General features: G+C 42.6%; 2 protein-coding genes across 2 annotated transcripts in view; one reads left to right on the top strand and one right to left on the bottom strand.

Annotated features, from left to right (window-relative positions):
• LOC134176906 (low-density lipoprotein receptor-related protein 4-like) lies at window positions 1-9,577 on the bottom strand. The gene is made up of 19 exons (XM_062643587.1): window positions 9,505-9,577; window positions 8,334-8,465; window positions 5,388-5,510; window positions 5,211-5,327; window positions 4,997-5,149; window positions 4,449-4,631; window positions 3,736-3,852; window positions 3,548-3,679; window positions 3,364-3,483; window positions 3,167-3,292; window positions 2,863-2,996; window positions 2,371-2,805; window positions 1,693-1,897; window positions 1,280-1,438; window positions 1,148-1,223; window positions 962-1,084; window positions 679-861; window positions 505-592; window positions 1-279 (listed from the first exon to the last, which is right to left on the bottom strand). Exons 1-19 carry the CDS (start codon window positions 9,560-9,562, stop codon window positions 235-237), a joined length of 2,709 nt encoding a protein of 902 aa, XP_062499571.1. The 5' UTR covers window positions 9,563-9,577; the 3' UTR covers window positions 1-234.
• Window positions 9,578-10,492: 915 nt separating this feature from the next.
• Window positions 10,493-14,980, top strand: part of LOC134177791 (DNA repair protein XRCC1-like) — a 7,644-nt gene continuing 3,156 nt past the window's right edge. The window contains exons 1-14 of the mRNA XM_062644572.1: window positions 10,493-10,543; window positions 10,624-10,716; window positions 10,790-10,826; window positions 10,977-11,050; window positions 11,108-11,186; window positions 12,233-12,312; window positions 12,376-12,450; window positions 12,720-12,929; window positions 13,002-13,092; window positions 13,236-13,282; window positions 13,352-13,473; window positions 14,247-14,310; window positions 14,608-14,647; window positions 14,717-14,798. Of these exons, the coding sequence (XP_062500556.1) occupies window positions 10,493-10,543; window positions 10,624-10,716; window positions 10,790-10,826; window positions 10,977-11,050; window positions 11,108-11,186; window positions 12,233-12,312; window positions 12,376-12,450; window positions 12,720-12,929; window positions 13,002-13,092; window positions 13,236-13,282; window positions 13,352-13,473; window positions 14,247-14,310; window positions 14,608-14,647; window positions 14,717-14,798 (1,145 nt within the window). The remainder of the gene's footprint in view (window positions 10,544-10,623; window positions 10,717-10,789; window positions 10,827-10,976; window positions 11,051-11,107; window positions 11,187-12,232; window positions 12,313-12,375; window positions 12,451-12,719; window positions 12,930-13,001; window positions 13,093-13,235; window positions 13,283-13,351; window positions 13,474-14,246; window positions 14,311-14,607; window positions 14,648-14,716; window positions 14,799-14,980) is intronic.

The following is a 14,980-nucleotide window of genomic DNA, read 5'->3' as shown; positions in this document are numbered from 1 at the left end:
TCAACGTATAAAGTAACTCTTTTCATCTCGTCCTACTATGTACAGTCTTACTTACTATCACCATAAATTACTACGCTTTACATGCAGCTAACAAAACAAATCTATCGAACCAAAACATACAAACTATTAACATAACAATTTATTGTCAGTTCTGGTGACGATGTGAGACATGCCAACAAGGTTGTGTAACATTGGCAACTTCTGAACTGACACACTGCTATCTCCTAACCATCATCAAACGGAAGTAGCACCAGCATTATCATTGACCTTGTGATTAGTCTACACAAACAGTATAAAGTGAGTAGAGACAAACAGAGACAACATGTGTGTGTGTGTGTGTGTGTGTGTGTGTGTGTGTGTGTGTGTGTGTGTGTGTGTGTGTCATGTGTGTGTGTGTGTGTGTGTCACGTGTGTGTGTGTGTGTGTGTGTGTGTGTGTGTGTGTGTGTGTGTGTCATGTGTGTGTGTGTGTGTGTGCACGCGCGCCCGTGCACCATCACTCCACCTCTTCAACTCCCTTCTTTGGATGCGAATTTGTCGAGTTGCCATCACCATGATACACAGGGTTATCAAAGTTGACCGAACCTTTCCCTCTAATCAAATTAACCAAACAATCAATCAGCACATAACACAAAAATCACATTACGTGACAAATCAAAAACTACAAACACAAACTTACTTCAAATTTCGTACTAGAAGAATGACGACAATGATGATAATCGCTATGACAACAAGACCACCAACGGCACCTCCCACAGCAACAGCTACTGAATTGCTGCTACTCCCTTTAGTCTCAACAGGCGGCTCCTGTGTTATCACAATATCAATTCCACATTGTGGACCAGTAAAGTCACTCTCACACCTAAAAACATCAAAATTATACTTGATATCAACCAGATACCACATGTAAACACAGATGTAAACAAGAGACAAACATGCAGACTAGGAGTGCCTATGCTTACACGCAGTATTGACCATCTGCTGCTATGTAGCATTGCCCACGATTCTGGCATCGTCTGGCAGGACACGGCAACATCTCGCGTACAATTTCAGTGCACTGAGACCCGGTATGGCTGCTGTCACATCTACACAGGCAAACAACCACCATTGCAGCGAGCGAACAATCTCCATGCATACACCAAAATTACAAGCATCTCCTCGTGTTGCCTTCCTCGATGCATTGGCCGTTGTTATTACAGTAGCTGTCGGTACATCTCGAAATGCCTAAAAATTATGTGATGACAACAGGTGCATGTCGGATGCTAAGTGTGCTGGCTTACCAACTGAACACGTTTTTTTGTCGTTCAACAACTCAGAGTCAGGAGGACAAAGACATGTGTAGTCTGACACGAAGCTTGTAACGCAGTAGTGGCTGCATCCCGCCGTATCGCAGTAATTCTGTGCATGTTGTTGCTGTTGTTTTTGATACACTGTGAGACCTAGATACAAGGCAACACTTGAATGCCAATGCTGAAACACACTACAAAAGTCTAGTCTATTATGATGTGCATTATTCCAATACGATAGTCTAATGTATTGTTTGCCTTGTGCTTTTGATGACAGTTCTGAAAAATATATATATTGTGAGATGCATCCCTCCAATACAATAGTCTAGTGTATTGTGAGATGCATCCCTCCAATACAATAGTCTGAGTTACGCATCTCTCCTATACAACGATATGCTCCTTCCCACCTTGCACAGAGTCCACGTTGGTAGTAATCGTCATCAAATGTGTCCCGTCTAGACGATTAGCGACGAACACTCTTCCTTCTTTTTTGTCTCCCCATTCAGATGACACGTACATCTTCTCCTCATACAATGCAATGAAGATTGGCCGTCCAATACCACCCTTTACAATCACTTTTCGATTGTTTCCAAAATAGTCAGCAACTTCAACCTGAAATGCACACATACATGAAGTTAAACAGAACTCAGTAGCGAGCTGTGTGTGTGTGTGTGTGTGTGTGTGTGTGTGTGTGTGTGTGTGTGTGTGGTGTGTGTGTGGTTGTGTGGTGTGTGTGTGTGTGTGGTGGTGTGTGTGTGTTTGTGTGATGTGTGTTTGTGTGGTGTGTGTGTGTGTGTGTGTGTGTGTGTGTGTGTGTGTGTGTGTTTGTGTGGTGTGTGTGTGTGTTTGTGTGGTGTGTGTGTGTGTGTGTGTGTGTGTGGTGGTGTGTGTGTGTTTGTGTGGTGTGTGTTTGTGGTGTGTGTGTGTGTGTGTGTGTGTGTGTGTGTGTGTGTGTGTGTGTGTGTGTGTGTGTGTGTGTGTGTGTGTGTGTGTGTGTGTGTGTGTGTGTGTGTGTGTGTGTGTGTGTGTGTGTCCTTGATTTATGCCTGTGCACACAGACATAATCCAGCATGTTTTCAACTCACCTTTTGATGGTGACCGTCCACCCAGTAGATCCTCTGTGTTATCGTATCAACCGCTATTCCATTCGGCCACACCAATCCATCCACCACAATGTGTCTCTGTCCCGTTCCATCCATCGCAGCAGCACCGATATGTGAGTGATCCCCCCAATCAGCCCAGAACAGATACCCTCTTAATGGATCAACAGCAAGACCACGCGGCTCGTCCAACTTCATACTCTCATTCACGACAACTCGATGATAAGAACCATCCAATTTAGCCATAAAGATCATACGAGTAATCGGGCTCGCCCAATAAATCCAATCATTCAGATAGTCGACAGCAAGACCGTCAGGCTCACGAGCACCATGCTGTGGCAATAAAATGGTTGTTGGTTCTGCACTGCCATTAACAGGAACAACACTAATACGATGCCTTTGGTATTCACCAAAGTAGATCTACAGAATTTGAATCGCTAGAGACGACACTCATCGTGTGCACAACGAGTTTCTCACCAAGCCTTTCTTGAAGTCATATGCAACTGGTACGACTGAGGATCTATCTTTTGCGAGATCTTCTGTTGTCATTGTGTTAAGATGCATTAGCCGTATGTCCTGCCCGTCAGCATACACCAATTTGGGATCCCCGTCTGTAAGTCACAATGGGCATATGATTGAGTATCAGGTCGTTGTGAAGTCATTGGAAATTTTTACAACAATGTGTTACTGGTAAACACACACACACCACACGCACGCACGCGTGCGCACACACGCACACACACACACACACACAGACTGATGACGTCACAAACAAACTGACCGTTCGCCTTGCATGTGCGACCGTCTGCTTTGAGTGTATAACCAGAAGCACAACTACAGGTAAAACTACCAGGAGTGTTCGTACAATACTGTGCACAACTTCCATACGCCCGACATTCGTCCACTTCTACACACAACACAAAAATCACATGAGCAAGCAAGCAGACACACAGGGCCACACGAATCATTTTCTCTCACCTTCACAGCCTGTCGTCGTGATACGATATCCTCGAGCACAAGTACATCGATACGAAGTGGGCTCGTCGATGCATATCTGCCCCCCTGGGCAAGGCTTGCCGCTTTGACATTCGTTGAATGCTACAACCACAACTCTCCATTACAAAGCATCACTCAACGTGCATTCAAAATGTTCCAAACTGACAGCAGTCCTTCTCGTCTGATCCATCGCTGCAGTGATTTTTGTTATCGCAGACTCGTTTGAACGTGAGACACTCTCCGTTGCCGCAACGAAACATTCCCTCGCATTCTTGCCATTTGGTTTGTGTAAGGCCACCTAGAAATGTTTGTCTATAATTGATTGTCGTTGACTGTAACATCCTAACTACTTACAGTTGAATTCATCCGAGTTGTCGCCACAATCATCGATTTTGTTGCAGTGCTTGTTGAGAGGAACGCAGTTGGAGTTACCACAAGAAAATTGAACTTTAGGTGGACAGTGTGGGACATCTAGAAATCAACAGATAAAGCTAATGTATACGACAACAGTGTGTGTGTGTGTGTGTGTGCGTGCGCGCGCGTGCCTGTGTGTTAGACTTAGAGATTGTTCAGTGCAAGTGATTTGTGTTCTAATCACACATTGACAACATGCAATTATCGTCTGATTATGTCCTGGTGGTAACAACTGCTTGGAAAGTGACAATGTTGGTCAGTCTGTGGAAAGACATTCGATGCTACTATAATGTAGGAATAAACGATTGTTGCCATTTTCTATCCTTCCCCACAAATCACAACACATACGTCAACGATACATATGAATCACGAGATTTGGAATTGGCAGAGCAGAAGCATTACGAGACACATTTGTCATATTTTTACCCTTAAAGCGGGATATAAGGTTACCGTCGGATACTAAATATGTAAGTCACTAACAACATTCTATTTATTAATTAATTTTAATTAATTTATTATAATTTTAATATTAATTTATTTTTATTTTATTAGTTAATTTATTTAATTTTAATATTTATTTATTGTAAAGACACTTAGATTCTAAATGAGTTTAGAAACACCTGAGTAAAAATGCATCCGTAATGTTTGCCTACCTGCACAGCCAACTTCATCCGAGTTGTCATGACAATCTACTATGGAGTCACATCGATGAGACCATTGTAAGCATCTCACGCCGTCGTAGCATTGAAATTCATCGTCAGCACATTGAACAACAATAGGCTCTGGATTTGTTGGAGCTGGAGTTGATGAAGGTGGAACAGGAATTCCGGTCGAACCTGGCAAAGCATACAATATTACTAAACTACCACACAAACATAACAGACAGACAAACAGACACACAGACAGACAAAAACAGACTAAAAAACAGACAGACAGACAGACAGACAGGAAGGCAGACATACAAACAGACAGTCAAACTGTCGCAGACAGACAAACAGACAGACAGACAAACAGACAAAACAAACAGATAGACACAGACAGACAGACAAACAAACAGACAGACAGACAAACAAACAAACAAACCGACAGACAAACAAATAGATAGACAAACAGACACACAAACAAAGAGACAGACAAACAAACAGACAAACAAACAAATAAACCAACAACAAACAACCAGTAAAGAATGCTCACAAAGTACCTGGTGGGTTACAAACAGCACCCTCATCTATCCCTGAATCGCAATCGTTTTCACCATCACAGACCCACGACTTCGGTATACAATGAGCAAACGACGAAGGAACCTGACAGTTAAACTCCCGTGTCAAGTTGCAAGGCGGTTTAGGCGGACGAACTAATTAAAATAAACAAGAGAATACATTATGACTGAAGTATGAGTGATGATATTGACTAACAGCAATGGGGAGGTTGTTCATCCGAGTTGTCATAACAATCACGATTGCCGTCACATACAGATGAGTTGCTTATACATTCGCCCGAACTTTTACAATGGAAACTGCCTGGAGGACAGGCTAGAATGCAGGACAAAATGTAAGACAAATTGATTGACGGACAACATGCTGCATTCAAACCTCCACATAGAGACACTTTCTCATCAGATCCGTCTATACAGTCGTGTGTTCCGTCGCACAACCATTTCAGTTCGATGCACGGATGACCGATGTCGCATCGAAACCATTTTTTAGGGTCACACCCTACGCAACATGAACAAATTACAAATATTGAACGTGCACAATGTTTGCGAAAATAGGTAATTAATTAACCCCAATTAGTCTATAGCAAAGAATAAGACTATGCACTATATTGAAAACCCCTATCTCTCAATACATCACACACACACACACACACACACACACACACACACACACACACACACACACACAGCGACACACACACACCACACACACACACACAGCGACACACACACACACACACACACACGCGCGTGTGCACGCATGCACGCACACACACACACACACACACGCGCGTGTGCACGCATGCACGCACGCACGCACGCACGCACACACACAGACACACACACACACACACACACACACACACACACACACACAGCAAGAAGCTCCATCATTAGACTATTGTATTGGAAGGATGTATCTCTCCATACAGCAATTACACCACTCAAAAACAACAGAGGTAGACCGAATTTCCAGGTTAACCAGAGTTTCCAGTCGTTGAATCTTTATTCTGACAGCCACATTTTGGTAAAGTTCAATTAACATAATATTGTATTAGTAACTAAAACTGTTTCTATTTTCACTTCCATGATCCCACTGAAGAGCTACGATTACAGTGACCTGAATATCTGTTACTTGTGCCCATGTACTTCTACCCAGTGACTTTGCTAAAAGCTGAGTCATAGAAACTTTAAAATCACGTGACTTGGAAGGAATGTACACTAACAGATTCAGTTTCCATCAAATCTCTGTGGCTACCTGATTATCTATGCCAAAAATGATTATATATGGGACTCACACTTTAGGAATGTATGGTATGCAAGCAAGTGGCCAATCAGGATGTGTGTTGCTTGTGTTGCCAGTAGGTTGCCAGTAGATTGCTCCTAGCAACAAGTCAAATGGCGGGCAGCCAATCACATTTAGCCAGAAAGAGGTCAATTTTGATCAGAAACAACAGAAACCTGGTATTTAAGTAAACGCCCTTTGGAAATCAGTGAGCATCCAATCTTGCTGCCATAGGAGGTAGTGTATGCTTAAACACGGGTGGGCGTGGTAGGTAGAGGTCATCAACTACAGATCATATGGCCCATGGACATTGGATACTACATATCATATGTAAATTGATACTGTGTGTATTAGATACACAATTGAGACCCTAAAAGCTATACACACAAGGGCGTTCAATTTGCTTTAGTTCTGGAACTGACTCTAAACCTGGAACTGCTGGAAACGCCCTGATTACCCTGAAGTTTCCCCATCAGAACTTTCACCCAAGGGTACCATCGACCTATTCCTGACTTCAAGTGAGATTCTAAGTCAGGATTGGAGACCATCAAGGTGCAGTGCTAGAGCAACATAGGATGCTGTGTTTGGTCCAAAATGTTAGCTACACAACATTTCTATGCATGGGCAGAGTACAACACAAGCAAGCCATCACTAGCCCTTTATCGCCCCGCTTTTCATTCTGGCTACTTTCTAATCTGCATACATGTCGAAAACCTGCGCCTCCTAATATACTCCAATCCAATCCAAATCACAAAATCGATTGTAATAGCTTTAGTTAGTAAGTTAGCACTAGTAGACAAGTCCGCTATGCAGTTGGCAACAATTTTCCATACTGATATCAACACTACACACTCCACAGGTGCGTAGCCTATCTGCATGCTCGCCAAGATCTACAAGTTTTTCAAAACTGGAAAGGTGTCTACACTAACCTGAGCAATGCTCTCGCTAACTTATGCTGTTCAAGCATGTTTTTATGCATAGGTAATCAGTGCATTGTCTTACATCCTGTGCAGAATAACTGCCTCCCAGATCAGCTTCTCTAGGCGCCAAAAACGCCACTAGAAGAACGAGAAATTGGGCTATCACTTCAACAACACAACCCGACGCATTGATGTACTTTGTCTTGCGACTTGGTATTCTCTCAACACGCCAATAAAGACTGCACTGCACAAACTGCCCGAAAGCGTGACTCACTTACTGATTGAAATGTGGGCCAAATGACCATCTTGTGGCCAAATCCACCAAATGATGTCCACCAAATGACATCCACCAAATGACGTCAGATCGGATTGGAAACGTCATAGGTATATTTTAGACATAGCAGATCTCTATGACTTTGCTTTTGGACTTTCCACAACAACAAGTGTTTTATTCATATATACAAGAACCCAAACCACTGGTCTCCCATTTCTTGCCTAACACATAGATAGTAAGGTGTGACAGGCATAAGTGAAGGCATGGTGGCGTTAGTCAAGGGATGGCAGGATTGGGCGTGTCCTTGTAAAATTTAGCCAAGTCGTGGCGGCCACGTCTTGAGATGCCTGGAGAGAACACTGCAATCTCCATATTGGCTGCCCTTCCTGCCCCTGCACATATCACTAAAATAGTTCAAGTCTGTATAAGCACAGTGTTTGACCTTTGTGTTATACACATCTATGGCTTGTTGACATATTTCTACCTACCCTACAGATCTAGTTATCCCCCAACTAGACCAGTCAGTTAGTCCTATAAAGGTAAGAGAAGCCAACACCAGACCATATACTAGCCAGAAAACTAATATCCAACATAAATAACTTACAATAACTTACAACTACCACAACTGTTGTTTATTGTTCAGGAAGTGCGTAGGTCAGGTGGATAACGTACTAGGAAGATTGGCTTCCTACCAACTTGTATTACCAGACTACACCAGATTCTCTGTACCAAACAGGATACATAAACAGGATATATGGACTGCTGCCAAGCCACCAGACTCACACAGAGAGGAAACAAACTCCCTTAAAAATTTACATAATTATGTCTCTAGCTACAACTCACCATCACAAAACGTCTCGTCGGAGCCGTCCGGACAGTCGGGCGCTCCGTCGCAAACCCACGAGCGAGGAAGGCACGGATTGCGGGCCGGCGCGACGCACTTGAAGAAGAGAGCCGGACGCTCTTGGCAGAGATCTGCAAAGAGAGACAGTGTAGCAAAATAGAAAAGTGTACACAAGAGTGGCACGTGGAGTCCCGGATGTGCACTCGACAACACGTGGCCAGGGCGAAGGTGTGTACGAAAACAGCAAATAAGATCATCACGAAACGACAAAAATTGCGTCAGTAGAAACGTCAGCAATCGAACTGCATTTATAAATATGCTCGGTCGAGTAATTTTTTTCTAGAGAAACCTTTCAGGGGGTCGACCACTGAAAATGTGGTGGGCGTGACCAAAACAAACCTTTGCACAAGGGCGCGACATTTCAATTTTAGCAACACTGCGTAGTTCAAATAGCAACAATGTTAGAGTTCAAATAGCAACAATGACGTCTAGATGCTATAATGACGTCCAACTAGCAACAGTCTCGTCGCAACTTGCTACAAATGTTGTCGTCGGACGTGCGCAGTCTGCTTCATTCCGAAAATATCTCGCGTGCTCTTTCAGACGCGACAACTACTGCGGCTTCTCTAACAAGCGATGCGCTCGACTGATACCATGTCATTGCAAACTCCCCCTAAATTTGTGGAATGCCAGGCTCGCAAGAAGTAAACACTCCCGGTGTCAAACGCCATGGCAAACAACTCGAAAACAAAAAGCGACAATTGTGTAGAAAGTCGGGAAAATGAGCGGAAAACCGATGAGCGGCACACACCTGGAAGCAAACCGCGTGCCAAAAATTCACCCGCCCATGAGGCAATCATCGCGAAATTTGGCACATCGCCTGCAATCCAAAGCACGTGCAACAAAGCAATTGCGAACACGCGCCAAGTCGCGACGATCACGACGTTTCTCGCACGTCCAGCAGAACAAAGAGCACGAACCGGAAACGGCTGGTTACAATACAGCAGTAGGAGCTTACAGTGTAGCAATAACAGTATGTGTAACCGTTAGAGCCGTAGACGCGCGGTATGACCAGCGGGCATCACCTCAAACTCGTTCACGTCCAAGTTTCACGTTTCGTTAGCGGTCCGGCTAAGATGTTGGCAACACACGCCTAGTGACATCGCTTACCTGCTTTATTTATCCAGCAGAAGGAAGACAGTAGAGTGAGCGTTAGCAGCCACAGCATGTTCACGGGCTTGAACGATTACAAGCCTCTGGATAGAGTACAGCTCGACACTTGTTTCGATAGTAAATGGACGTCAATGACTACTCCACGTGTTTTCGTACTTGGCATACCAATATTTCTCTCGACCAATCACAGAGCTGAGTTTTGCATAACTAGGCGTTAACCTTATCTATTGGCCAAAAAAGGCGGGCTTTGTAACTGGGAATTGGCAGACAGCCAGTCGACGTTGCTCAAGTTATTTGGACCGCGACAGCCACAAGTCGATGTTGAGAGACTGCTCGGTGCTTCTCTTAGTTTAGGAAATACGTTTCTGTCAACTCCGTCGCAATGGCGGGAAGTTGTGTTGCCGTGTCTTTCCTAACGTGCCATCAGTTCGAGCATTACTAGCGCGATTTCTAAGTAATTATCAGAGAAATGTCATTTCTCTGGACATCTCATTTCTCTGGACACTAAAAGTTAGCTAGAAAGGTATTTCGGTGTTTTGATTGGGGGCTACCACGTGACACGTGATCCCATCGTTTTCACTCAGATGGTCGTCTAACACAGGAGAACACAACCGAGTCTCTAAAACAATAAATCAACGCGCCTTTGTAAACGTTGTTAGGCAGTAGACAGCGGGCGTATTCCAGTATTTGACGTACGCTTACTCATCTTCAAATCTTATTTACGTCTCTAGTCGGCGCGCCAGAGGGCGCACAGTCACGAGGTGCCAGCTCCTCCCCACTCGCTGAATTACGACGGAAAGTGTCTGACAATGGGAGACTACAAAGCGACAACTGTGCATTCATTGACATTCGTCAGTTTTTAACTAGAACACGCCAAAAGTCGACCCAAGTCCTGTAATAATATACCTTCAGTCATAATACGCGCAAACGTCAGGAACACCAAGGCTTATTGATATTTACAGAATTGTAATGCTGGACTTTTCAGATGCCTGATGCTAAAATTAGTCACATTTTGTCATTCAGTAGTGAAGATTCAGTAAGTGTAGTCTAATGTGATATCCAACATTGTTGTTTCTCGTGCGTTTACACTCTCTTGTTTTCTCGTTGGTGAAATAGACGCACGTTGCTGAGAATCTGCTAAAGCAAGAGAACGCTCGTAAATGGAACTGCGCGAATGCAGGAGAAAAGACGGCGTCGGTGATTTTGCAGGTGGGCGTGGTAGCTGTCACACGTGGCGCGGATTTGGAACTCCGAGGCGTAACTAATTATTTGATTATTGAAGCTTGAAAAGGCGACGAAGATAGAAGGCATTGATATAGGTAAGTTGTAGAGTATTATCTATATAATAAATTTATTTTTGTATATAAATTTATTAGTTTAAATTTTAATTAATTAATTATTTTTTAATAAAATAAAATTCAAAATTTAATATATTTGGTATGAAGTAACGGGTATTGTACAATATTTAGGCAACGATGGCTCAGCATTTGTAGAGGTACTTGTCGGTCGTTCTGGTTCACAAAATTCTGATGGTGACTATGAGGTGGTGACGACTTGATCTGAACCGATGAAATGTAACAATATGGTAGTGTTGCTGCAGGTACTGCTAGTGACGTCATCATTTATGAGTCCTTCAGAGAGCAAGTCTGGTGCGAACAAGAGCAGAGTTAAGATGTTTGGTATGTTGCCATGAGGAGAAAGTGTAGTTAAATGAATTTTGGTGTGTGTGTGTGTTTCTGTTTCTTGTTTGTCTGTCTGTCTGTCTGTCTGCCTGTCTGTCTGTCTGTCTGTCTGTGTGCCTGCCTGCACGTGTGTCTGTCTGTCTGTCTGTCTGTCTGTCTGTCTGTCTGTTTGTCTGTCTTTTTCATATATTGTCATGAATGAATGTTATTACAACCAAAACTATTTAAAATGTTCCAGAGATCCAATATGGTCAATACCTTGCAAACTAATGTACACTAAACTGAGTATGATAGTTCTTTACATTACTAGAAGTCATAGATAAAAGGCGTGATAGTTTCCTTGCAATAGTCTTAGCATTGCAACATTGTAGTGATGTTGAGAATCGTTTTCTCAAGTAACACATGAATTCTTTAGCATTCTTATTTCCATCATCATCCATCAACATGGTTGATAGTTCCTGTAGGTATCTGGTGGCTCGTTCTCCCCAATGGCCAAAATGCTCAAACACACAAGTGGAACAAATGTCAAGGAAGACGCACCGAGGAGAGTGACTTGACCATATTTGGTTAACTTCCTGTTCTCCCTGTTTGCAGCAGCTGCTGCCTCCTTTGTAGAAGCTTGAGACAATGTGTCTGTTGCCCAAAGATGAGCGAAGGCTACATCAAGTTCTACATTGGTGCTTGAGCCACATCAAAGACAGCAATGTCTGGGCGATTATTGCTGTTAGTGTACCGATCTCGAGGTTCGCGTTTGTGATGAATCTGCAGATGACTCAAACAATCAGACCATTCGGATACAATGGAGTCATGGGACCACACAGGACTGCCACTTTCTTACAAGTGAGTAAGTGATACCCTGTGATAGCAGCAATCGAAGCACCAGCACCTTTATACCCTTTAGGGAGTGAAATGGACAGAACTGTTTAATCATATAACTGGAAATAGAAGCCATGTGTTGTCTGTCTGTCTGTCTGTCTGTCTGTCTGTCTGTCTGTCTGTCTGTCTGTCTGTCAATCCATATACATGTATATTTGTAATTATAGGAAAGCAAATGCTGTCAAAGGTAACTGTTGATCAGAAGTGGGATCGAGTGAAGATCATTTGCACGCAACCATACAACAAGGCAAACCAATCCAAACATTCAACACAATTCAACTCTCTGACTTTGAGTGCATATCGTGTCTAGAATGTGAAGTATGGATTGGTGTTCGTACGCCTGCATGGGCCACCGGACGAATCAGACACAACAAACACAACAAATGTAAGAACATGAGAGCTAATTACAACTATCAATAATAATTATATATTATAGTCTGACGTAATAGTTTATAACAGCAATTAATTTTTGATTTGATATTAATTAGTGCACAAGTTATTTAAAAATTTTAAATTTTAAGATTTAATATTGATATTAATATATTAATATTATATTATATTAATATATTAATTAGTGCACAAGTCTAAAAAATTAATTTTAAAATTTAATTTTAATATATTAATATATTACTTTTAATATTATTTGTTGTTTAGAAACAGCAAGTCACATTTGGTGCGTTCAAACTGCGTGATGATGTTGATATGGCTAGTCTACGTGTTGGCTCGCTGTTTGAAAGCCAGAAGGCTTCATCGCCCTTAAAACTCTCTGTAGCTGCTTCTGCAAGAGCCGCATCGACGTTGAGTAATTCTGCATCTTGTGTAAGAGAAGCTGTGCCGACAAAGACAATGGAAAGTGTGGAAAGGGTATTAGGAGCTGGACATACTGGGATAGTTGGTTGTTATTAATTAACGGTAGATGCATGTTGTGACTTGCAGCCAGTGAAAATTTTGGATGAGGCAAGTGTGAATAAGGCGAGTGTACACAAGGCAAGCAATGAGCCACCGGCAAAGAAGGCAAAGTCATCATGTAAGGTGTGTGTGTGTGTGCATGTGTGTGTGTGTGTGTGTGTGTGTGTGTGTGTGTGTGTGTGTGTGTGTGTGTGTGAGTGTGTGTGTGTGTACGCATGCATGCATGCACATGGTAAATTTTTCCATCTATTGATCCATTAGCACTAAGGACCACCAACCCATCCTCAGTGCCGTTCAATGAGATAATGGTATGTGCAATTTTTCTACTTTGATAAACAGACAATTTTCATCACTCACTGACACTATTAATTTTACAGAAAGGAGTTCGCTTTGCTTTTAGTGGGTTCAAGAATCCGTATCGTGGTGAGCTTAGAGACAAGGCTCTTGCCTTGGGAGCAAAATATGAACCTGACTGGGGTTCGAGATGCACTCATTTGGTGTAAGGATATTTGTCTGTCTGTCTACCTGTCAATACATATATTTTTCATATTTGAATTAGGATACAATAGCAAATGACTAACTACGTTTGTCCTATGACAATAAAAGCAAGAGAAAACAACTAACAACTAAATACAATATATTTAACTACTAATTGGTTAAAAGGAATCATGTGATCCCTTTTCTATAAAACATCTACGAGTCTGGGCACTTGGCCTGTCCCGACAAGGCATTACTGATTTTCTTCAGAAGTACATTGGCATTGCAACGCTGTAGTTGAATGGCAATTCTTTGACGCCAATAGTCTTTAAACTCTGCCCTGTTTGATTTTCCAAAGTCATCCTTTGATCGTTTTGACAAGTCATCTAAATAGGTCTCTGCCTTCTTGCCCCATCTTCCAAAATGTTTCAAGACTAGTGGAACCACTCTCACAGACAACCCACCAGGATGTTTTCTTTCTCATAGCGAGCCAACTTCCTGTCTTCCCTTCTAGCAGCAGCTGCTCTCTCCATAGTGGCTGACATTGGAAATATGTCCAAACTCCATGAATGAGCAAGTGCTATATCTAGCTCTACGTTGGAACCAATACCAGTATCAGAAACAACAATGTCTAGGAGGCTGTCAGATGTAGCACATCTATCTTTTGGTTCTTTTTGTGTTGAATTTTGAGATCGTTTAGACACTCTGACCACACAGACATGATCGAGTCATGTGACCACACAGTACCATTCCCTGTGTTACATGTAATCTGATGATATCCGCTTGAGTCACCAGTTGCTCGTCCACAGTCACACGTCTGAATATTATCACACAAAGGCAAGGGAAGTCCAAGTCTCAGGTAAGCTGCCAACTGAAATTCGGAGGGTTTAGGTGCGAGCTTCCCTGAAGTTGCAATAGCAGACAACCAAGAGCCTGCACTTTTGTCTTGCAGAGAGCGAAGTCTGTCCGTCTGTATGTCTGTTTGTGTGTCCGCATTTTGTCTGTCTGTTGTATTGTGTGTGTGTGTGTGTGTGTGTGTGTGTGTGTGTGTGTGTGTGTGTGTGTGTGTGTGTGTGTGTGTGTGTGTGAGTGTGTGTGTTTATCTTCTATGTGTTGATTTGCTGTTTGCTTTGTTAGTTTATATTGTTGATTACAGGTGTGCTTTTCCAAATACACCAAATTCAATCAAGTAAAAGGTATGATATACTAGTCAGCTGTGTAAGAGCACTGAGGCTGTTGATGGTTTTGTGGTTAACGTATCATAGCTGAACGTGGCACTGGAGTTATTGTGAAACAAGAATGGATTGTTGATTGCTACAAACGGAAAATCAAGTTGCCTTCTAGTCGGTAGGCTTTAGTCATCCCGTCGTTAGTCTGTCTGTTTATGTGTCTGTCTGTCTTAATGTCTGTCTGTGTGCCTATCTGTCTGCCTGTGTGTCTTATTAATGTCTTATTAATGTCTGTCTGTGTGTCTTAATGTCTGCCTGTGTGTCTATCCGTCCAGCTGTTTGTTTGTGAGGGTGCAGTAA

This window comes from Corticium candelabrum, chromosome 3, assembly GCF_963422355.1.
Source record: "Corticium candelabrum chromosome 3, ooCorCand1.1, whole genome shotgun sequence".
Taxonomy (NCBI): Eukaryota; Metazoa; Porifera; class Homoscleromorpha; order Homosclerophorida; family Plakinidae; genus Corticium; species Corticium candelabrum.
The sequence above is the reverse complement of the archived record's forward strand: the minus strand, read 5'-3'. Positions and strand labels throughout refer to the sequence as shown.